At 47.5% G+C, this 23,397-nt stretch overlaps 1 protein-coding gene across 1 annotated transcript in view; it reads left to right on the top strand.

The window, feature by feature from the left end:
• The first annotated feature begins 490 nt into the window (after positions 1-490).
• The window catches only part of FRMD4B (FERM domain containing 4B), an 82,776-nt gene continuing 59,869 nt past the window's right edge, over positions 491-23,397 (top strand). The window contains exons 1-3 of the mRNA XM_064667210.1: positions 491-1,022; positions 22,097-22,162; positions 22,779-22,873. Coding sequence (XP_064523280.1) covers positions 861-1,022; positions 22,097-22,162; positions 22,779-22,873 — 323 coding nt within the window. The 5' untranslated portion in view covers positions 491-860. The remainder of the gene's footprint in view (positions 1,023-22,096; positions 22,163-22,778; positions 22,874-23,397) is intronic.

Raw genomic sequence — 23,397 nt, forward strand, 5'->3', positions numbered from 1 at the left:
CCACATTCTGAGCTGGAAGAGAAGTTAGTGTTTCTGTGAGGTGATGTGAAGGTGATGAGGCTCTGTCATAGGAGCCCAAGAAAAGTTGTGGCTGCCCCATCCCCGGAGGTGTTCAAAGCCAGGTTGGAGCAACCTGGTCTAGTGGAAGGTGTCCCTGCCCGGGGCACGGGGTTGGAACGAGATTTTCTTTAATGTCCCTTCCAAAGTGTATTCTATGATTCTGTTTCTGCAGGACTATTCTGAGCTCTTTTTATTTCCCTCTTTCCTCCACTTGCTCTCTCCCAGAGGTGCTTTTTTTCAAGTAGGATTTCTAGTGTATAATTTGATCACGGGCTCAGCCGGGAGAAAACGATGACAGCTTTGTTCCCTGTATGGCAGATAATGAGGTGTCGGAGGCAGATAGCGCCGGGTGTGTGTGTGCAGCGCCTGCCCAGCTCACTGAAGTGCGGCAGCGCTTAACGCCGGCGAGCGGCTTCCTCTCCTCCCGCAGCGCCTAAATGGGGTTGTTGTCAGGGCATATGGCAAAAGGGTTAAAATTTAATTAGAAAACATAGTGGTAGCTACTGGAGCTTAACAGAGCTTTATATAAGCTGCTAAGAAGGACAAGGCTGCTGTGTGAGCTGCTGGTAGGGCTGAGCTACTGCAGCCGCTGGCTGGGCGTCAGGCGCCGGGGCATGCCTGGGAATCTGCCCAGGAAGCGCCGTGAAAGAGGAGTTTGTTTTAAGGCTTGACCCTGGCTCTGTGCAACACCCCTGCCCGCCGCCCGCCGTATAAAGCCAGGCTGCCGTCATGCCAGGCGTCTGAGCGAGGCAGCGGGAGCCAGCCGGGACGGGGGATTTGTTTTCCCGGCGGAGCAGCTCATGGCTTCGGTGTTCATGTGCGGGGTGGAGGATCTGCTGTTCAGCGGGAGCCGCTTCGTGTGGACGGTGACGGTGGCAGCGCTTAGACGATGGTACGCGGCCCGGCTGCGGGCGTGCCGGCAAGCCCTGCGAGCGTGGTGTGGCCTCCGGGATGTCTACCAGGTAAAAAAAAAAACCCACCCTGGTCATCGCCCCAGGTGTTGTTTGGAAAAGCATCGTGGCACCTGACGGGTGCGTGGTCGCCCTCCGGAGCGGTACCTCTGTGCGCACCCCGCGGTGAGGCGGGGACGGGATGGGGTGAAGAGCATCGAGGCAAGAGCTGGGAAAGTACGCAGCGTTCCTAACCTGGGTCTGAGCTGATGCTGATGTCCGGTATTGCTGTACCTGAATTCAGGGTTTGGGAGAGATGTTTTCTGTGCCAAATACGTTTTATACGTCAGTTTATCTAAAAGTGGGTTTTGGCAGCCAGCTGCCCCCTTGTATCACAGCCCCTTGGAGCCCCTCTTGCTGCTGTCACCATCCTTGCACTAAGATCTGGGGGACAGAGCTCAGCTCTGGCTGTGCTGCCATCGGGCACTGGGAGCACAATGCCCCCCCCCCCCCCATGGGAGAGACTGGCTGTAGCTTTTTCTGCTGTGTTTGTGTCACTGAATAGTGGCAGCTTGTAACGTGATAGTCTTTTGCATTGCAAAGTGGTTCTGCCTGGGGGGGCTGTAATGAGTCCTGGAACAGCAGTTGGGGGGCTCCCCTTCCTGCAGGCAGGAAACACAACCCATACTTGCAGTGACTGGTATCCAGTTGCAGTGAGGGTGGTGTCACTCTTCTTGGAGTCTGTTCTTGCTGGCAGTTGTTTATTTCTGTGTGTCTCTATATCTGTCTCACGTGTAAACTAGTGCTGCGTGCCGGGTCCCAGTGTCAGTGTGCGTGTTTGCTACATTACTTGAATGTTTCAAAGCAGCTTCTTCCCTCCTCCTGGTGTGTTGCAATACAGAGAATGACACAGCTTGTAACAAACAGACACAGCTCTCCAGAAGCATCAAGATTTAACTTCCATGGGAAAGTCATGCTAACAAGACATCTGTGCCTATTTAATCCTGAAGGGATCTGTTGCTATTTAGCTTTAAGGTATGCTCAGGAATGGGAGAACAGCTTTACAGTGACAGAACTGCTTCCAAGTGCTGGAATGCATCTTGGCATTTTGTACAGGTGATGGATGTAAGCACTTTGTGATGTGTCTGACATGGGTGTCACTTGAGGAATATGGATCATGACTAGTTAGGGAATGCAGGAGTAAAGGCATCATTGCTCCTCATTTGCCCATCTTTACTGAGCTGAAGCAATGTGGTGGGATGAAGGCCTGGTGCTCTGCTTTCTCTATAAATAAAACACAGCTACACCTGTACTTCATGGATGTTTATTTTTGGAGTCCATCACATAAAGAGTGTGGAGCTCAGACTGCCTTTCCTCTCCACTGCATCCCCATGGAGGCAAACTCCATCCCTCCAAGGCTGTAATAATGGCTTGGTGAGGACCAGCTCTGACAACAGCTGTATTCAGCCTGTTCAGCTGCCATTCTCTGATAGTTGGCTCGAAGTGAAAAGAGATTTTTTCAAAAACAAAGTGTGACTGTGTCTCTGCCCAAACTTACTGTGTCCCAGTTGCTGTTTGTAGGTTAATCTTGTCTTTGTGAAAAGCATCACTGACTTGTGCGTGTGTCCAAAAGTGAAAATAGGTAAAGAGAGGAGGTTGGTCTTTCTGTCATCTTTCCAGGCAGACCTTGAGCCAAGGAAGTGGACAGGGAGTGCCTCTTCCCCTCTCCCCTCTGCCCACAGCTTGTCACAGCCAGATTGCTGGGGACATACAGGGACCTGTTGCTCCACACTCACTGCTCCAAGGGTCATCCCCGGGAGATGAAACCCAGCAGGAACAAGGCAACTCTCACATTTTATCATCAGGAATTTCCTAGTGGTAATTTGGGATGTATTAAAGTGAGATGGCTGAAAGAATGCCCTGCAGCTCTTCCTTGCTGGGTTGCGTAACACTTGGCTTTTTGTGCTGGAGTCTTGGCTACTCAAACCTCTGGCTGAATCCAGCCAGTGCAGGACTGAGTACACAGCATTAAATGTCACCCAGCTGGGTTGATACCAGAGCCCTGCAAGAAGTTGAATCAAATATATTTTTTTCAATTTTTTTTAAGGCACTTTAAGCTATGGAAACAGCTAGAGATTGTAGCTGAGTGGCCTTTACATACAGGGATGAACTCTGAGATGTTCTGGGTTACACTTGCTCACCTTGGGCTCAGTGGAGCAATACAGGAGCAAAACATTGCAGTGCAGAGCTCTCTGTGGGGTTGTTTCTCTGAGGAGGTGGATTTTGCAGTGTCGCTGGGACTCAGCTCTAATCTTGGGCATGGGATTGTGTGTCCCATCATTACCATAGATCCTGCATTGTCTTGAGCAGACTGTCTTCCTCCTCTGTGCCCCTGTTCTTTGTATAATGGGTATAACAGCACTATCCTACCTGCTAGGGATGTTCTTTGTCCTCTCAGATATTTGCTACAAGTCCTGTACTTAGTGCAGCCACATGAAAGCACCTTTTTGCCCTGTGTTCTTATTAAAATTGACACCTGGACAGGTGGTTAACCAAGTCCTTTCCCGGCCTGGCTTCTTGAAGGCCGCTTATATTTCTGTAACTCCTTGGCATTCCTATTCCAGATGTGAAAAATAACACTGGTTTTATATGCAGGCTCTTCTGACTAAAATTACACTTTTGCCCTCTCTGAGGACTCCTTGGGCTGCACATGGTATAACTGATCAGGAAACAGGGCAGAACTTGGTCACTGAGCTTTACTCATCACCTGCAAGCGATGAGCAGGGAAGGGTGAGGTGACAGGTGCTTGTGCTGCTGCTCAGCCCTGGAGACTTCAGATGGCTTTGATCTGTATTTGGAGTTCATGTTGTTTTGTGGGCAAGTGGCTATTTTCGGGTGAGTTGGACACTGCTAGCAGAACTCTGTTTAATCATCAGTACATTACTGTGGTGAAAGGAAAGCCAGCAGAATTCCTTCTCCCCAGGCTGCTACATCTGTTGTTTTGGTGAGTTTGGTTTTTTTTTTTTCTGCTATTTTAAAATATATAAAATACTTCCTAGCCTCACAGGAGATCTGAGCTCAAGTCCCAGCTGGAGAAGCCACTAACACCTTCATGTGCCTGTGCAAGGCTCCCACCTCTGCCTTTTGAAGCCAGCAGGTGCAGAGGTGGTCACGGGGCTGCACCGTCTGGCCAGGGGAGGCTGAAATCCTCTCTGCCAGCATAAAGCCCTTACCTGCCTTAGCAGCTTTAAGTACAGCTAAAACCCACCCCAACATGAACAAACCAGCCTCTGCCAGTCACCTTCTCCTTACCCTTTGTGTTTCTGGCATATGTGTGTGGGAAACACCTTCCAAGGTCTTACCTGGTCACTGGTGCAGGGACTTCAGCCCCAGCCCTGCAAGCCAAGCTCAGGTGCTTCCCTGGTCCCTGCTCCAGGGTGCTTGCCATCATATGTCCCACCTGCCAGAAGAGAACAGATGTCCTGTTTGCCCACAGCCTATTCATCTGGAGGAGCCTGTGAGCCAGAGCACTGCTGGGTGTCCTGTTTCACTCTGAAATAACCCCTGAACCCAGGCAGGGTGAGGGGGCTGTACAGTTTGTGAGTTTATCCTCTGAGAGCTTGGGTTGTGTGCCAGGGAACATTGTCTTGTCCGTAGCAGGGAGCATTTGAAGCCTGTCCTAGAAATAACAGATTCACAGAGACAGCTGATGGAAAAGCTGGCACAAGTCTTCTGTCTAACAGCAGCAAGTTAATATGAGTTATTGGGGCTGTTAGGGCTTGGAAAAAGTCCTGGGTGACAACTCAGCATAAAGCCTTCACACAAGGGTTCCCGTTTCCTGCCAGAGAAAGGAGTTTGGGTTGTTTTTTGTTGTGGGGCTGTGGCCTGCAGCTGGGCTTTGGGGGTCGTCCCAGAGCCCCTCTTGTTGTCCAAGATGGGACAGCATGGCATTTCTAGGTGTTCTGATGCTCTCCCAAAAGAAAGCTTTCTACAGGGCTCTCCACATGCTAGTTTTATAGGCCACCTGTCTTAGATTTAATTATAGAGCAGTAAAACAAAGTGAAACTTTTATATAAATGAGGTTAATAAACAGTGGCAAAGCCAAAAACTTTGAGGATCGACATCTATCCCGTGTTCAGTCAGCTGTATTACCACTGGCCTGATTTTCATTAGGATGTCAACACTAACAGATCTTGGTGCAAGTCTTCCCCTGAGGTGTCAATGCCAGTTTCCACCTATACATCCCACAGCACAATGATTCCTCATTATGTTCTAAGCATGAATGAAACTTTGCATCGAACTCTATATGCAACTAACTCTATAAATTAAAAACTGCTCAAGTGAATGCTTTAGTTCAGGGTTAAATGTGTGTCAGTCAGTCTGCTCTACACAGAGTGGAAGAGAAACCAGGCAAACTGTCCTCAGACTCCCTGCAGAATGCAATGGCATGATGTGATTGATCTGCTGGATGTGAAATCAAGTATGAGTGCATCTCTGTGACTAAGCAATTTACAAATAACTGTGATTACCAGTTACACTGGCAATTTGGCTAATAAATTCTGGTGTAAAAGTGTGAACTTTTCGTGTGGGCCTTTTGGACAAAGTGCTTTTTAGCCTCTGAAAGGTCACTTCTGCTGTGTGAAGTGAAAAAATTTTGCTGATGAAGCACAATAAATCAGCTTTGTACGTGTGTCTGGCCCGTAAGTACCTGGGGTGGAGGAGCGAGAGAGGAAGTGGCTGACTTCTGTTTCCTCTGGTGCTAACGTAGTTGGTTTGGATAGTGAGCACCACGTTTCCTCTGCTACCACACCTTAACTTTTCATTATAGAAAATGCTGACATCAAGTCGAGGTGCCTTTTTTCCTTTTCTTTTCACAGTGATAAAAAGCAGTGCTGGAGCAGCGGGGGGGAGGATGGAGTGGGGGCTGCATTGTCAGGGCAGAGCTTTCCTTCTTCCACACCAGACAGACCTCACGAGTGATGCTCAGCAGAAAGATCTCTAGCGTCCTGATGGATCAGAACTTTCCAAAGGGAGCTTGAAGTCCTTTTTAGAGGACACAGAATATGTGCCTGTGTCCCTCCAACGATTTAAACTTGCACACTGGGGATTACTGGTTGCCCTGGAAAAGCTTTGCTCTGACTGCTTTCATCCAGATGTTTTCCTTTTTACAGGATCTGATCTAATGCTCTGATGCTGCTCATACGTCACCTGCAGAGCTTTGACTCTGTTAAAACCCCCATCATGTCCAAACAGGACATGTGGAGGTGTCCCTGTGGTTGGGACTTTGGGGGAGCCTCCAGCAGAGCTGAGGAAGGACTGGCTCTGGGCACTGCCTCTTGACAGCTTAGAGTTAATCTTGGCTCTATGTGCTTCCAACAGCAGCTTTCCAAAGCGCTCTGCCAGACATATTTTCATCTGAGCTCATGATACAGTGTTTGCTGTTTGAGAGAGTTTATTCAAAAAAAATTATGATTTTTGTACCGCTTCTCCCTCTTCTCTCACAGACAAACTTCACAACCAGACTGTGAACTTCATCTCATTTCCTTCGGGGTGTCGCAGTGCCAGTTTCAAACAGTGCCTTCTATTCATGAGCCACTTGGGCCTGTATAAATATTTTTTTTCTTCGATCTGACGCAGCTCACAAATACATTAGATTTCGAATGTCGCTGGCACCACTTCTCAGAAGCAGAGTCCTGTACAAAGGTATCACTGTATGAGCTTGCCTGCATAAATCTCCAGTTTGGTCTTGTGCAGAGAGGCTGGTGAGCTCTCTCTGAGTGGACAAGAACCATGTGAAAAGGTAAATTGAAAGTGTTTCAGGCACATGCTTAATTTTTGTCCTTCTGAGTGTTTAGCTCTCTGTCACTTCTTTTGCAAGCACTGTCAGTGCAGTGCTTTGTGATCTTGGATGGACTGTCCATGTGCTTAAAATAACACTGTGCTATCTTTGTCTCCTCATTTTCTAAAAATCAGGCCATGCTTGTACAGTCTGCATTGCTCTTAAAACCTCTGAGTCATAATTAGTGATTAGTAATTCTACTAATCTTCTGTACAGATGGAGGCCAGTTCATTCTCAGGGACTGCAAAGAGGATAAAGCTATCAGTGCTGGAATATATTAGCTTAAATACCCTCCCACACACAAATACACATGTACACTTTTCCCCACTAATTGATCTGTCATTCATTTAAACATTCATCAGTGGTGTATAGGGGAAGGAGATGGGGAGAGTAAGGGTCATCAAAATGCTGAGAAAAGCCTGAATGTGCTGGTTTTAGCCATTAAAAGCCATAATTGAAAGTCCAAGCAACATTAGGATTAAGATTGTGACATTTGTGATTGCTTTTCCAGCTGAGGTGGAGTAGGTGCTGTGCTGGTGATGGGTGTCCAAGTGATGGGTGCCCCACTGTGCATCTCCCCACTTGCTGTTGGGCACAGGTGGTGGCAGAGCAGGGAATAGTGATGGTGAAGTCACTGCACACAGCACTTATGCCCATGGCACCGCTGGCTATGTGCTGTTTTCTGAGCATCCTGGCTTTACCTTTTGTGGGGCTGGTGGTTTTTGGGTAGGGTGAGGTGGGCTGGGCACAGTGTGTGTGGTTTGGAGAAAGCCATGCTTGTTGGTGTCTCATGCAGGCTGCTTACTGGCTTGTGCATGGGCAAGGGAGGCAAAGGACTAGAGGATGGGAGTTAAGCTGGAAGAGTGGGAGAGAGTAGTGCAAGAATTACGCAGCATGAGAAGCACATGCTGTGCGAGCAAGGAAAGAGAGGGGAGAGACCAAGGAATAAAAAAATAATAAGCCTGACCCCATTCAGATCTATGTCAAAACCCGCAATACTCCAAACTGAGCACAAGCTTGAAAAAGTGTGGGAAAGTGAACAGGTAGGAAAAAAAGGCAGCAGAAGTGCAGTGGGAGAGGAAAACTGAGGTTGGAGATAGGTGGGAAAAAGAATGAGGGGAACAGTGTTTCTAGAAAGGTGGCTTCCCTAGGCAAAGAGGACCCTGTCATGCTGAGTGCAGAGTTGTTTGGCTGCCAGTGGACTGGACATGCTTGGTTGCCACAGTTGTTTAGGGAAGGCAAGTATGTTGGAGGAGATGAAGCCCACGGGGAATCTGGTTGGGCAGGCACACTTAGCAGGTGTGAATGGTGGTGTTAGCTAAGCCATAGGGAAAGTGGCAGTAATTCCTCTCATATCAAGCACACTACATCTGTTCACCTTATCAGAGAGGCTGGGGTGTGCTGCATTTGCTGTAGGGTCGTGTACCCTTTGAGGTTTGGCACTGCCATCCCCAAACCCAGCTCGGAGCTCTTCTGGGGCCTCAGAGTTGCAGGGACTTCCCCCTGCTCAACTCCCAACAGCTTCCCACCTCCTGTGGGTGCACTGTATTTCTTTTAAACTTTTAATTTTTCTCATTTAGACAAGTTTTCTGTACAGCTGAATTACACAGCTCAGGTCTGTGTTTGTTTGGGAGCCCTGGATCCCCTGAGCAGCCGTGCTCTTCTCCTCCAGCTATTCCCGTCCCTGTGGTTATCCCAGCAGGGCAGAAGTTGGCACCACCCAGGTAACCTTCACGTCATTTCTCTAAGGAAACATGACTCACTGTCTGTTTTCCATCTTATTTTTGGGGCTTTGGAGTCTGTGTTTTGGAGACAAATGCAAGTTTGTTGCTCTGAAATCGTCTCCCAAAACTGTCTGGGCTGCCACCCCTTAGGTTGCTGGTGCAATCTGGACCAGCTGGCTGGACCTGACCTGGCACCCTCCTGCCTGATGTAGGGCCAGCTAATGTTTTTTTTATGAAACCTGTGATATTGCTTGGAAAGCTTTTGTAGTCTCATGACTATGAGAATGTTGGTTTTTACAAAGTAACTTCGGGGAAAAAAGACAACTCTCTGTCTGCAGCTATTTAAAAGGTGGATATTTGATCAAAGCTAGTTCTTCTGAATTAAACAAGGAGAGTGAGACACCTCTGGCATCTCACTGCATCCCAGGTGTCTGGGGTAACTGGGGCAAGTTGTCCTCTGGAGGTGTCTGGGTTGATGGTAATTCAGAAAGGCAGCCCCAGGTGAGGGGATCTGGGATGACACACTGTGTGATCGGGTGGGCCAGCCCTGCTTCTCTCCCTAGCAGGGTTGGGAAGGCTCTTGGTTTACACAGTGCTCTGCAGCTTCGTGGAGCCCCTTGTTGGCCTCAAACACTCAGTACACAGAGCCTCCTGTCTGGGGGACTTTATTTGGACCAAGAGGGCTTGGAACCTCTAAGAAGTAGGAGCTGTGCCTCTGAAGTGTTGCTTTCAGAAGTTTGACCCTGAGGTTCTTGCTTTCCATTCTGACACAAGCAAATTAGTTTGTTCCAGGTGTTGAACTTATTTTTTTTCTATTAAAACAGATCCCTGGATTATAAAAGTTGGGGTGGAAAGGTCTTCATAGTCTGTCCTCTGTGTTCATAGTGACTACTCAGCTAGGAGCATAAATAACTGAATAAGAGCATCCAACTAAACAAAAGAGATTGTTCTTGCTCTCAGGTGAGGTTGTTTTGGTGCTCCTGTGCTCTGTTGATGTTTTGTGATGCTCCCCCAGCCTGTATCTCCCAGCCCATGTTGGATGCTGTGGTCCTGGGGTGGGTTGTTCTGTTGGCATCAGTTTTCCTACTGTAATTTGTGTGGCCAGAGGATGTGAGTCAGTGGTGTTATTTAAAACCTTGGGTACCCATCCTAACAGCACATAAAAGGAAATTAATGATCCTGGGCTGTGCTTGTGAAAGAGGAACAGATTTGTATTTTAGATTTTGAAGTAGCTGCATGTAGTAGTGTAGATGTGAGGTGGAGTGCCTCTTGTGTACCAGGCTTGTAGGTCACATTGGAGCTCTGGAGGTTGCAGCCTCCTGGATTTGGGTGCACAGTTCTCTGTTCTTTCTGTCTGCGGTGAAAGCAGTGTTACATAGTTGTTTGCCTGGCACAATTACACAGTTAGTGCTGCTGTGTCAGAGCCTAGAGGTGTGTGAAGCCTTGTGGGTTGATGTGTCAGAGGAGAAGAAATCGGGGAGACGAAGTGCAGCTCGGTGTTCTGCACACAGAGAACAACCTGCAAAGGGAGCAGCAGAACAGCAGGTACATGACTTACTCTTGCCTCTCTACCAGTAGCAAAGTGAACTCGTGGAGCCCAGGCCTGACCCCAGAACAAATTCAGATTGATGGCCAAGGGCATAAACTGTGTCTGCACTCCTGGTTCCCTCTCCAGAGGGCAGCACCCACATCAGAGACAGCAAACCCATGCTTTGGAAAGGAGTTTGGGAGAAATCCAGTGAAACGCTGTACCTGGGGGTGTCTGTTGCAGGGAGGGTCTGTGGAGGTGTGTGTGTGAAGTGAGGGTGGATGCGCTGTAAAGACAAGCTCTGGTTATCTCCATTCCTGTATCCCTTCAGATGGGTCAGAGAGGCTCCTGCTGCCACAGGGCTCAGCCTTGCTCCAAGGGATTGAAAGTGGGAGTGACTTGAAGTTCTTATTGTGCTAAATTTTAATGAAAAGGCTCCTTCTGTCTCCTGGATGAGTGGAGTGGAAGTGCTGGAGGGGTGATGGCAGCCCCCAGTGAGCACAGAGCTGTTGGTGTGGGGCTCCTCGGCTGTGTGCTGGGGCTGGCAGGGACCAAGGTGTCACTGCCTCAGGACTGGCACCTGTGATGTGCCTTCAGTTGGTAGCTGCTGGTGTTTAACTTGGTTTTGTTTCACCATAAAGGGGTTAATATTACAAAGGAAAAAAACCCGCAATTGTAACGCTTTCTCAACTCGCCTCCATTTTTAACAATCACATTTCAACCCCTTGTGTCCCCTGACTCACAGTGGAAGGGCTTTTGTTTCTGAATCTGTAATCAAAGCAACAAATACGAAGGTCACTTCCTTCAGATTATATGGCAACGGAAGAAGCCCGGGATCGTGTCTCCCTTCTTCCCCCAGCTTGAATGTACAGAAAACATGAAGGCTTAGCACATGCACGCTGTGAGTACTTATTGAGTTTCTTCAGTCCTTTTAAACCAGCAGGGTGTGTGACGTGGAGGTAAGAGGCTATATTTTAATTTCTGATGTTTAGCAGTGGCGGATAATGTTGTTTAGTGTTGTTCAAGTGTGCCCCCCAGTTAAACATTGTGCAGAACTCGGGGCTGTGAGCGCAGGAGAACCGGCAGCCAGAAAGCAGTACGGAGCAAAGAGAGTTTGTTTTGGGGTACTTGGGTGGTACAGGCTGAAACCTTTCTGCTTGCTCTTCTCTTTGCCTTGAAGGATCACTCAGTAAAAATTTATTTTGCACTCCATTGTGGAGATAAGGGGCTGTTTGTTTATCCCAGCATTTACAGCTGCTTTTTCCTGCCTTTGTTGTAAGTGCTGCCTTGGCTGCTTTAGGAAAGGGCTAAATCCATGCTGGATTCTGGTAACTTTGCTGTAGCTGGAGAGCAGGTCTATAACTTCTTGTTATAGAGAACCTCTTTTCAGAGATTACTCTTATAGGCTGCTCTGAGATATGACTTAACCTGAACAAAGCACAGATTCATGAGTCCCAAGAAAAGGCAGTCGGAGCCTGGTACAGTAACTCCTTTCAGCATGCAACTATTAAATGTCTCCTCAGAAGGTCCCCACCCCTCTCACCCCCCAAAAAAGCCTTGTGAAGAGGTTGGCTGGAGGTGCAGCAGTGCACATGGAGCTGGGTAATGGCTGCTGAGAAAGAGGCTGTGATCCAAGACACTTGTTTTGCTTTAAAAGTGGAGTGTGGAGCCTCCCAGATCAGCCCCCCTGAGTGCCTGGCAAGGTGCTGGCACTGGGCTTGCTTTCTCCTCACCACACAGAAGCCCTGCTCCCTGCCTGTTCCAGCCCGCTGCCTACTATTTTGACTTCTTACAGAAGGCTCAGGATTTTTAAAGTTATAGATTCAAAGGCAATGCAGGTGGACTTGAGCTATAGCCTTTTTTAAAATTATTTTTCATCTCCTTCTCATCTAATGTCTTTTCAAGATTGGCATCTCGGTTTCCTGAAGGTCTGCTGCCAAGCATGAGTGGCTGGAAAAGGCCAGGAGTAGGATAAGCACAAGCCTGGAGAGGATGGCAGATATTTGGTCAGAGCTTGCTTTGCCTGTGTCTCCTGCCTCGGGAACCTTCCCTCAAAAACCCAACCCAGGGGGACGAGCTGGAGGTGGTGTAGGGGGGGTCAGAGGAGCATCCTGTGAGAAGCCACCAGAGATGGGGGAAATCTTCAGGGTTCAGGAGAGGCAGAGAGGCATCAAGGGTAGTATGCAGGTCTCTAGAGATGGGAAACCCCTCTATAAGGGTGTTTTTTAGTTTTCTGTAACTATTCCCATTACAGGGAAAGCAGAGTTTGTTCAGGTGGGTCAGGGATGGCTTCTGGGGTGGGGTAAAACACAGAAAAAGTTGCCAGAAGCTCTATGCAGAATATCTCCTGAGGTTCATGTTGTAGAGACTTAAGCAAAGAAGCAGGAGCTTCTTAACTGCTTTGCCTCCTGGCTGAGGAGTGAAGGTCAGAACAGGTCATAGGAGGGCAGATGTCCAGTCCTGCCCCATGGTGGGCACTGCTTGTCCAGGGACAGAGGATGCTGCTGCCTCCACACAGTGTCCTTCCCCAGGCTGCCAGTGCATTTGTTCTGTCAGGGAACATCAGGAAAGCTCTCTGATCCCACAGGATCTTTTTTTCCTCTGAATTCCCAGGAGATTGCACTGGAACAAAACATCACCATGGGCTTGTGTGCGGTAATGACCTGCCTGCAGTGTCTCAGCACTGCTGGTGATAAGTATGTCTCCACCAGACACAAATTTATTAGCTGTGTTCTGCCAAGGAAAGCAGATGTTGGATTTCATTGACTTGATATTTGTACTGATTGTTTCCTATTAATTTTCCTCTTTTTTTTTTTTTGTAGCTTTAGAGTTGCCTGCCTTTTCCTTTCTTGTTGTTGTTTTAAATACATTGCAAAGTGATAGGAATGGTACGTCAACACTTGTGAAATGTTTGAAAAACACTTCAGTTTTCAGCATGAGACACCTTTAAGGAGAATACTCATGCAGCAAGGGGACTGTTCCTTCAAGAGGATGGCTAACCTCTCCCCCTCTGTCAGAGGGACTCAGCATCTGTGATAACACTGCCAGTGAGATCCTGTGGCCTTTGGCAGTGTCAGGAGAGGTGAAATGCTGCCTGAATGCTGATTGTCAGCTGGAAAGTCTGGGGCCAGCATAGCCAGGGAAGGCTTTTCTGCAGCAGTTTGTCCCTCTGCTTCCTGCCATGGGAGCCAGTGCTGCCTGTGCACTTGAGCGTGCACAGGTCATGGGTGAACATCTCCTGCAGCCCCACGTGGGCTGGAGCAACAGCAAGTACAGGAAACAACCATGGGGAGCATCAGGAAGAGCATCTACCCTGCAACATTTCCTTGTGGGGAGGAGAGGGGTGAGTTTTTTACATTGCATGCTCCTGGTAGAGAGCAGGAAGCAGCAACTCCTCTGCTTATATTTTGCTCTTGGCAAAGGGCTTTATCTCCTGGCTGGAATATTGGATTTATCATTTTGAGGATGATTGAATTAATTGATTCCCTGGATTTTAATTTATCACTGCTCTTTAGTTTTGGGGTTTTTTTATTGCAATGTGCTCATCATTATTTCTGAGAACTTTGGGAGAGGAGGAGGAGATTTAGAGCTGCACGACCTGCTCCGATGAGTGGGATCTTTCTGATGACCACAAGAGGTTGTGTCTGTCATCCTGTACAAACCATCAATAGAGAAAATTAAGTCCCTTAGATTTGCCATCCCCTGCAATGAGGAAATAATAGAATAAATGGGAAAAAGCAGAACTGCATGGAAAGTGTGCTGGCACTTGGCCCTGCGAAGCCAGAGTGCCTGCGGTGAGGGAGAGCACTTGAGCTGTTTGTTTGCCAGACTTTTTCACTGGCTCAGCTGGTGGGGCTTACATGAAAGTCAGTTGATGCTCTGCAGGAGCCAGTTTTTTCATCGTATCTCCAGTTCACATGGCTATTTTAGGAAGGTGCCATGCAACCCGGGGAGCCTCTCTGCCCCCTGTTCCAGACACTGTGTTTTATCTCTAACTCTCTGCCAAACTTCAGCAGAGCCAACATTTCCATGTAAAGCATCATCAAAGGGGCATCAAAGTGCAAAACTTGCACTTAAGATGAGGCAGGCTGGAGAGAAATAAAACATCATTTCTGTATGTGTCATTCAGTCATCTGTCCCTGCCTGGCTGGTCCTGAGAAAGAACACCAAGGCTGGGAATGGCTCTGTACAGTCCCTGCAATTGCTGTGGGTAAAGCAGGGATGGGAATGTGAAGAGCCAGGGTGGGCTCTGCAGCACTTTGGAATGATGAGGGTGGCACTTGGAGTCACGCTGGTGAGATGCAATAGAATGGGCCTGGGTTGGGAGTGACCTTAAAGATCATCCAGGTCCAACCCCCCTGCCACAGGCAGGGACACCTTTTGACCGGGTTGCTTAGAGCTCCATCCAACCTGGCCTTGAACAGTTCCAGGAATGGGGCATCCACAACTTCTCTGGGCAACCCTGCCATAGCACAAAGGGTGAAAGATGTAGCCAGCCACTTCAGTGCATCACTGGCTATTTAACATTAAGCAGATACTGGCTTCTGTTAAAGGTTAATAGTAAGATAACAAATGATTTAAGGCAAAATCTTGACCCTATTAAAATTAATGGCAAAATTAATTGACTACACTGAAGCCAGGATTTCCTTATTACTTAAAGATTAGGAAGGAGAGGCAGTATGTCTGGAGACATGGTCTGTCCCTGTAAAGCTGGTAGAAGTTCTGCCATTGCCATCACAGTGGGTTTATTGTGCCTTGGCAGGAACCCACTGGCTGCCTGGGCTGGTGTGAGCAGAGACTGGGAAAACCTGAGTTTTTGGGCCCTGAGTGACTTGTGGTGTTTTGCAGGAGGTGCTGTGAGTCCAGGACACTGTAAGGGGAGGGCAGCCATGCAGAAGAGGCATCACTTGGGAGCTCTTGCAATGCACCCCTCTCTGGCAAAGGTGGTGGTGGAGAGGCACACAGTGGGGTGGGATGGGGGTGTGTTTCCCAGCTGTTCACCTGTGGGAGAGGGGAGCATTTCTAATCCTCATCTGTTTCCCCCTGAGAACCTCCCACCCTGGGACACTGGGCGACAGGCACCTACGTTGGTCAAGGAGGACCTGTGGGCTCCAGACAGGCTCCACAAAATGTGCATCATGGTGGTTTTGGAAACCTTTGCAGATCCTTTAAAAAGCTTCCTTAGAAATGCTGGTATAAACCCAAACTTCTGTTTGTTATTTTTCTGCTTGTTCCTTAAAGTTTTGAGCGATTCCAAGTGCTGGAATATGATGAAGCTTTGCTCTCCCAACAGACACACCAGGAAACTCTGAGGTCATTTAAACCATTATAACTTTTTCCCTCTTCCCCCCAGCTGCATGCAGGCCCCTTCCTTCCAGAAGGAAAAGCGAAGGCTTTTATTTTCTTGAGATGTGCCTAGTTAGGGCAAGCTCCATGCTGGAATACATTCTTGCATCTGATTTCATATTTTGATCAGGCCATGCACGTTCAGGGGCCAGACCTAAGCTAGCTGGTTGTACCAAAGTCAGTGAAGCAATGCTGATCTGAGGCAGCTGAGGAGCTGATCATAAACACCTTCAGGACCAAAGGAAAAAACCCACCTAAATGCCAGTGAAAATCTGAAGTCAGTGTAGGGGCTTCAGTATTAAGCTTTGAAATCTCTTATAGGCTTATGATTTACAGAAGAGAGGTTTAGATAAAAAACCAAAGCCCTGACAGGAAATTACTGGTGATGCTTTATAGGTGGTTAACTGCAGCTCAGGCTGGGATTTGGAGATGAAATCCTTTAAAGTTTCAGGTTGTTCTCTGGGCTCATGCACCTGCAAAGCAGGTACTGCTGCTTCTGAGTCACCGGCCAAAAGCAGGATGGAAGAATTTTGGGACCCCTTCATGGCATAGGCTTTGTGGAGGCTGGGTCAATGTGGCAATATTGCTCTTTGGCTTTTTGTTATCTACAGGATTTTCTTCAGTGCTCTGACTGGTTGAGCCACAGTGTTGTGCCTGTTTCAGGAACAAATGAGCCAATTTTTATAAGCTATGTACTAATGATGCACCACAATCCAATTTCTCACTTTCAAAACTGCAGTTTTAAGGCTGTGTGCTGGCCATTTATTTAGTCAGAATGGTTCCCCTTTCTCTCTCATCAGTGCAGGTGGTTTTTCCAGCCTGTAAAATACCTTCTGGAGCTACTCACCTGCCAGTGAAGTTTAATTTCTCGTGGTTACCCTACCAGGAGCTTATGGAAATAACATGCATAGTTCAGTGCAGCTGGGACTGAATCCCTGGTGTCACACTCAGATGTTTCCAGGCAGAGCCCTTTGGGTGTTCAGGAGCAGCACCTGAGTCTGAACAAAAGGGTTTATCTTGGGAGGAAGGGAAGAGGAGAACTGGGTGAAAAGGTTTACTCCTTCCAAAAGACTTGTCATGGAATTCAGGGTGTTAAAGGTGTGAAGCTTTGCTGGATGGTGGGAGTTGGTTTTAAATCTTCTGGTGACGAGTATTTAGGTGGATGCAGGGCCCTGGCACAACCACCCTGTCCCTGGGCAGGTCACACCCATCACTGCAACTTGGGCTGCTGAGCCCAAATCGTGGCATGTCCCCAGTTGAGAACAGCTGGGAGGCATGGACAGACCTCTGAGCATTTCAGTGGTAGAAATAGTTCCCAGTTTTGTCTTAATTATGTGCAGCTTATGTATAATCCTTCCTTCTTTGTCCGAAGAGTTGTGAGAGTTTGGGGGTTTTGTTTGGGAGGAGTTTTTTGTTTGTTTTGTTGTGTTTTTTTTTTTCTGGCTTTCCCTGGGAATGAAGACTCCAGACCTTCTTAGAACAAAAAAGGCTTAAAAATAGAAGTCAGTGACAGATATGGCCAAGTGACTTCTCTGTAGTTTGCCCAGTTCTGGGAGGAGAAATCTGGCCTGGAGGGAAAAGCAACACATTGGAGGGTTTGCTTCTCACTTGAACCCTTCATGATTCCCATTCCTAAGCTGCCCTTCAGGAGATGTGTTATTCTGACAGGTTTTTTTTTTTTGGCTCAAGTTTTTTTTTTTGAGATTTCCTGTTTACACCCTGTCTAATTACTCTTTTCTTATTTTTTCCCTAACTGGATGACACACGTGGATGTCTAAAAATATTGCATGTAACAACCAGCTTCGAATAGGGAGGATGTTTCTGTCCAAGAGAAATAGCATAAATATCCTGCATATGGTTTTTTTCCCAAATAAACATTCAGGCTCAGGATATCATAGGGAATTGGTTTAAGTAGCCAAGAAGTAGTTTTTTTCTCTCTGCCTTGTTGATTTCTTTTTCTTTTTAAAGGATGGATGTTTTAGAAAATCCACCTCGATGATTTTAGATGGAGGATTTCTTATTTTTTGTCACAAAAAATGGAGAGCAAAATGTTGCTTCTTCCAGCTATATGAAACCTTTATGATAATGTTAATTTGCAGCGTAGAATCACAATCTCAGCCTATGCTTTAATTTCCACACATGGATATTCTGAGAATTGTGTGTTTCTTTTCCTTCACTATCTGCCTTTTTTACTGAAGATTTGGGTAAATCAGATTCTTGCTGACAGCCCACTGCCTGTGAGTTAGGAGAGCTGCAGTATTCTGATGTAACTACTTCTGCATTGGACAGTGTTTGTCTCCTTTCCAGTCCTCTCCATTTTTGAGTTTTTATTGTTTACTTGTGTGCAGAGCACGAAAGTGACTTTGGGAAGCAATAAGTACCCAGTATCCAGTATGGTTTTGCCAAAAATAGGGCTGTGTAATGCCTCTCTGCTAATTTCATACTGGGAATGAGATGAGATACAGGGATGCTTCATGAATTTTTGTGCTGCTACTTCTTTTACTGGATAATTGCTTAAGTATTAGCAAAGCTTTTAAAAATAACTGCTAGGAAGACCAATTTGGGGGCATGTTGCTAAAATATAGCAAAATTCATTTGTACAAACAATGCAAAATCAATGAGAATAAGCTGAAAACAGATGTGTGTGTGTGTATATATATCTCAAGACTGCTCACACCAGCTCTTGACTGAGCCAGACAGTGATGGATTGGTCCAACCACATAGAAAATCAATTACATTGTTCAGATTAGCAAGGCGTCCTGAATTAAAGATGAAAGAAAATGTATCAGCAAGGGCTCCAGGGTGTTGGGTCTTTGAGGAGCCCAGTGCCCTGAGAGCCAGGGAGCCAGGATGAGTCCCTTCCAGAGCCTGAGGAAATGGGCCTGTGAGCGGATGTGCTGAGGGGAAATAAATCACACCAGTGTCACTGGGGGAGTTAAAAACGAGTCCTTTGCTGCTTTGGCTTCAAGAGCTCAGGGTCTCCAGTCACTGAGCTGGAGGCACTCTTCCAGGGCCAAAATCCTTATGCATGCATGGTGATGAAGTTCTCTTTATGAAGCTCTCCAGCTCTTGTTCAGGTGAGAGGAGGGGACCTGACTGTTGATACCTGTGCTGGAGTGTGTGGTGTTGCTGCACTGCAGTCATGTCACACCTCTGTGTCACTGTGCTGGGACCATCCAGGGCTGGTGGAAGGGGATTGACACTCCAAAGCTTGTGAGGTGGGCTTGGAGCTGCAACAGCCTCTGAAGCTTTTGGTTCTGCCTCCTGTACAAAAAAGGCTTGTGAAATGTGAGTACTGCCTTGTGTATCAGAGCCCTGTCTGCACAGGGGGGGCAGCTCCATGTGGGGGGAGAGCTGTCTCCTGGACCTCTCTAGTGGGCGACATTCCTGATGTAGGATGGGCTTGTGCTGCTCTGTGATGGAAATTGGGAGTGATTTGCTTCTGACTGTGTTTGTAAGAATGGAATAAGCCAAGTGAAGTGCTCTCTGCCCCATCAGGAATGGGGTGTGGATAGCTGGAGTGAGCTCCTGCACAGCTGCAGGAACCCAGGGTGCTGGTTGCTGAAGTCTTGGGTCAGCAGGATGGAGGATAAGGGCTTGGACTGTCTCGGTTAACACCACTTTGCTTGGGGATTGGAGCTGCAGATGCAAAGCTGGTCACTGCGTTGGCAGATTGGCGTCCCTTGGCCAGGCTGTGGTGCCACACAGTGAGTACCCACGCTGTGCCTCAGCCCAGGTGAAGGCATCTGAGTAGGGATGTAGCTCTCAGGTGTGCAGGCATAGGCTGGGGGGGCAGAGGGATGCAAGCAGCAAGGGTAAGGAGCTCCAGAGCCCCCCTCTCTTCTTGGGGCTACAGCCAGCAACAGGCATTTCATGGCCCTGGACATTGCTGTCATGTCCACCATGTGACAAAGTGTTCCTGGGGTGACACGAGCCCCTGGCCACACAGAGCTCTGGGGATACAGGTGGGAGCTGGTAGGTTTGTCACATCAATGGCATTTCAGGGTGCTTTGTCACTGAGCACTCGTCAGACATCTTCTGCTCTTCTTGACTGAGCTTTCCAGTACTCTGGCAAGTGGCTGTATGATCTCTGAGATGAGATTCCTGGAGTCCCAGGTACTAAGTGTTGTCTGTATCTATATCTGTAAATCAGACTTCTAAGCTGTTTCCTTATGTTTTGTCATCAATAAAATCAGGGATAATTATATCTTGCCTATCTTCAGGGGTGTCATAAGGTTTAATTACTTTCGAGTTGCTTTGCAATTACCTTGGACAGCTGAATAGAAGCAGAGACTATACTTGGTGTTTCTTTTGTTTTAATCCTCCCAGCTACCTTCCTTTCTTCTCAGCACAAGGCTTTGTGGATGTGTTTGCTATAATAGAAACCTTTTTTACTTAACAACAGACAACTGAGGCAATTAAAACAGTCAGAAGTGATTAATGTGATTTCACTGGGTGAAAGCTAAAGCAGCTCGCAATTAAATAATGGCAACCCTCGTGCTATCTCAGAGCAACAGATGGGGAACGATTTAAAAACACTATTGGATCAGACACTTCGCAACAGGGGCAGATTGGTAACAGTGTGTCAGAGCCAGAAATATGCTCCACCTTGAAGGGTGCGCTGATGACATGATTAATTGATGGTAACATGCGACTTAGTTACGAGCGTGTGATGACAAACCTTCAGCTCTCGGGAACAAATGGACCCGTGATCGGATCATAATGGATTTAGAGGCTCTAGGTGGTGTGTTTGGAGAGCTGACAAGTCTCAGGGAGCGTGCTGGAAAGCTGGAATTGGGATGGTGCAGCTTTGCTTCCAGAACCTGAAGGATGAAGCGCTGGGAGTGCAGGGCATGAGGGGGGTGAATCCTCTGCAGGGTGCAGCACCAAGGGGTGCAGCACCAAGGGGTGCAGCACCAAGGGGTGCAGCACCAAGGGGTGCAGCACCAAGGGGTGCAGCACCAAGGGGTGCAGCACCAAGGGGTGCAGCACCAAGGGGTGCAGCACCAAGGGGTGCAGCACCAAGGGGTGCAGCTGTGTTTTTGCATGGAGATCATCACTGCTGTCCTGGGATGATGCAGCCTGTGCTCTGCACTCCTGCGTGCACGACGTGTTGCTCTGCATCTGGCACTTCTGTAATAATTCCTGTTCATAGTAGTGGGAGAAAAGGAAAGGAAGGAATTTCTTTCCACTAGACTTGCTCTGCAAACTGTCCTTGTACCAGTATTGCTGTTCTGGTGAGCGATGTGATATTTAGTGGTGCCGTACGTGGCCAGTGCTGGTGCCACAGATGCTGCAGCCCAGTTTTTCCCACACACTAGGGAGAGTTGTGCCCCCAAATGGGTCGTCTCTGACCTGTTTGCAGAGCTCCTCAGGAGGGCACTCCCTCTCGGCTTTTGGTCTAAATGAGCTCAATTAGTTGAAACAATGAAGCTTTGTTAATTTGGGTTGGCTGGTGACAGAGGCGGCTGTGTCTCAGCAGCCCGCCCTGCACAAACGGCCGCGCATGAAACCGGGGCAGCGCAGGGGGGAGGTGGGAGGTCTCCTCAGTTATACTGCAGTCATGTATAAATTGCATTTATTTTTAAGTCTCTGTAAGCTTTGGGTGTGCACCATGCCAGGGCAGGAGGTGACGAGAGGTGCTGGTGGCACTAGAGCTCTGCCCTGTCCCTGCCGAGCCAGAGGGATGTGAAAGGAGAAACCATTCACGTTACTGTTAAATGCCTCTGGGAGCCCCTGTCTAAGCAAACCAGCCCCAGCCTCTGCTCGCAGCTCACAATTTGTAATCCACTAGAAGCTTGTGCTGTCGGGAAAATGAGTTACTTTGAGGCTAGGAGAATAAATATAAAAGCCAGGTTTCCTTCACCAGCTCTCACCCAGAGACTGGTCCTCACTGCAAAGCTGGTCCTCACTGAAGCTGCTGAAAGGCCCAGAATTAGAACAGATATTAAATAATGTAGAAGCTTTCATTGTAATGTATTAGATTTCAAAGGGCAGATATTAAGAGGGCATAATGTGCAGCTATTTCTGAATTGCTCACCTCTTAAAGAGAGAAAGAGACTTTGTTTGCAACAGATAAATGGGACACAAAATAGGTGGTTCAGATATAGCATCAGAGGTTCAAAGCTGATTCGTAATCATGCAGTTCAAGCACCTTCTTGACGTGTGCAGCACCTATATAGGAATTTTATGGAGGCAATGACTTCTAAGGCTTCATGGAAGTTATCCAAGGGAAAATGTTAACGTGCTGGTAGAGACTCCATCTCAACCAGACGCGAGGTCAATGGACCAAATGTGGGCTGATACATTTGCAGGGAGGCCTGGATAGATTTGGTTTCATGGGTCCCTGGTCGTCTGCTCCTCACCGGAGCAAACGGCCGCGGCTGCTGCTCGTAGCTGTGGTATTGGCCAGGCTGGTTCATCCTCAGGTTTAATTCTCACAGCATTTGTGTTGTTTTTATCTGATCCTGAGTGCTGCTAAGCACCCTTAATTCCAGCTTGAAGCTGAGAGGAGCTGAGAGTGCTGAGGCAGCTCCCCAGACTGAGTCCTTGGAAAAGGATGCTTGGCTCAAGTACAGAGTCAATTCCCTTATCCCTGCAGATTACACACTTGCTCCACACTGTCCTTGTCCCCGAGCTGTGTGTGTTCTGGTGCCAGCCAGGAAAGCTGGGAATCCTTCCTGACGGGACTGTGTTGTTGTCTTTGCAGATGACAGAGGGCCGGCACTGCCAGGTGCATCTCCTCGATGACAGGAACTTGGAGCTGCTGGTTCAGGTACAGACCTCGCTCTTTTGGGTACTAGAGTAAGTCACAGAAGTGCAATAAACAGGCATGCTCAGGCACATGGGCCCTTCCTCAGACTTGGACTAGCAGGAGGGTTTCCCTGTGCATGGTGAACAAATAATCTGCCATCAGTTCTGCATTCAGGTTTTGCTTTCACCAAAATTCATTAAGTGTATTAAACATACCCCTTGTGGTGATGGTTTGTTTTTTTTTTTAGTCATTTAGATGGGAAGAAAAGTCTGTGGGTTTGAGGATGTTTTATTCCCATAACAGAACCCAAAGCATGAGATTCTCAAATACAGAGTATTTTCTCAATTGAAAAATCTCTCCTGCTGTAAGTGCAGGAAAGCCTGGGCTGCTGCCTTCTCCCCCAGGAAAAGGAAAGCCTATGCCCTTCAGCTTAATGTCATGGATTAAGTACAGAATTGCCTCTCCATGCTCCACACAACTCCACAGAGACACCCCGAGTCTGATGGAGCCACTTCTGTATTGAATTGTCCAACAGGGTTTTAACGTGGCCATGTGTACTTAAATGTCAGTATTTGCAGAGAAGAATTTTATTTTACGTGAAAAGCCTGGACTGAAATGAATTTTATTCTTTCAATAGCCCAAACTTTTGTCTAGGGAGTTACTGGATCTGGTGGCCTCACACTTCAACCTGAAAGAAAAGGAGTATTTTGGGATAACCTTTATCGATGATACGTAAGTATGTTCATTTATTTTAGACAGCTGCGTGATTACTGCAATGTGAAACCTTATCTCTGACAGCATGGCAGTTTGGTGTGATGGAAGAATGACTTTTTTGAAGAAAGATTTTCCTACCTTGTGCTTGGCTGAGGAAAGGGGAAGGCATGAAATAGAAAATATTTGGAAAATATCTTCTGGGCACAAACCAGAGAATACTTGCAAAATATTTTCCTGATGCTTTCACTTTTCATATTTGTCTCACAAGCTGAAAAAACTGATTCAGTGGTAATTTCCCTTGTGAGCACCCCCAGCTTTCCTCCTCTTCACTTTTTGTAACAACAAAAAAGTTTTGCATTGATTTTTCAAAATGAATTGCTCCTCTTGCTTTGCACTTGAATTTCAAATGGCTTATTGAGTCTTTTAACCCCAAATTTCCCAAGCAGCAGCAAAATATGAGGTTAGTCCTTCCCATAAACAGCTTTCCTCTGGCTGGGGCTGGGTGTGATGCTCGGCTCCAGAGTGCTGTGGGAGATCTGCTT

Source organism: Pseudopipra pipra, chromosome 11 (genome assembly GCF_036250125.1).
Source record: "Pseudopipra pipra isolate bDixPip1 chromosome 11, bDixPip1.hap1, whole genome shotgun sequence".
Classification (NCBI taxonomy): domain Eukaryota; kingdom Metazoa; phylum Chordata; class Aves; order Passeriformes; family Pipridae; genus Pseudopipra; species Pseudopipra pipra.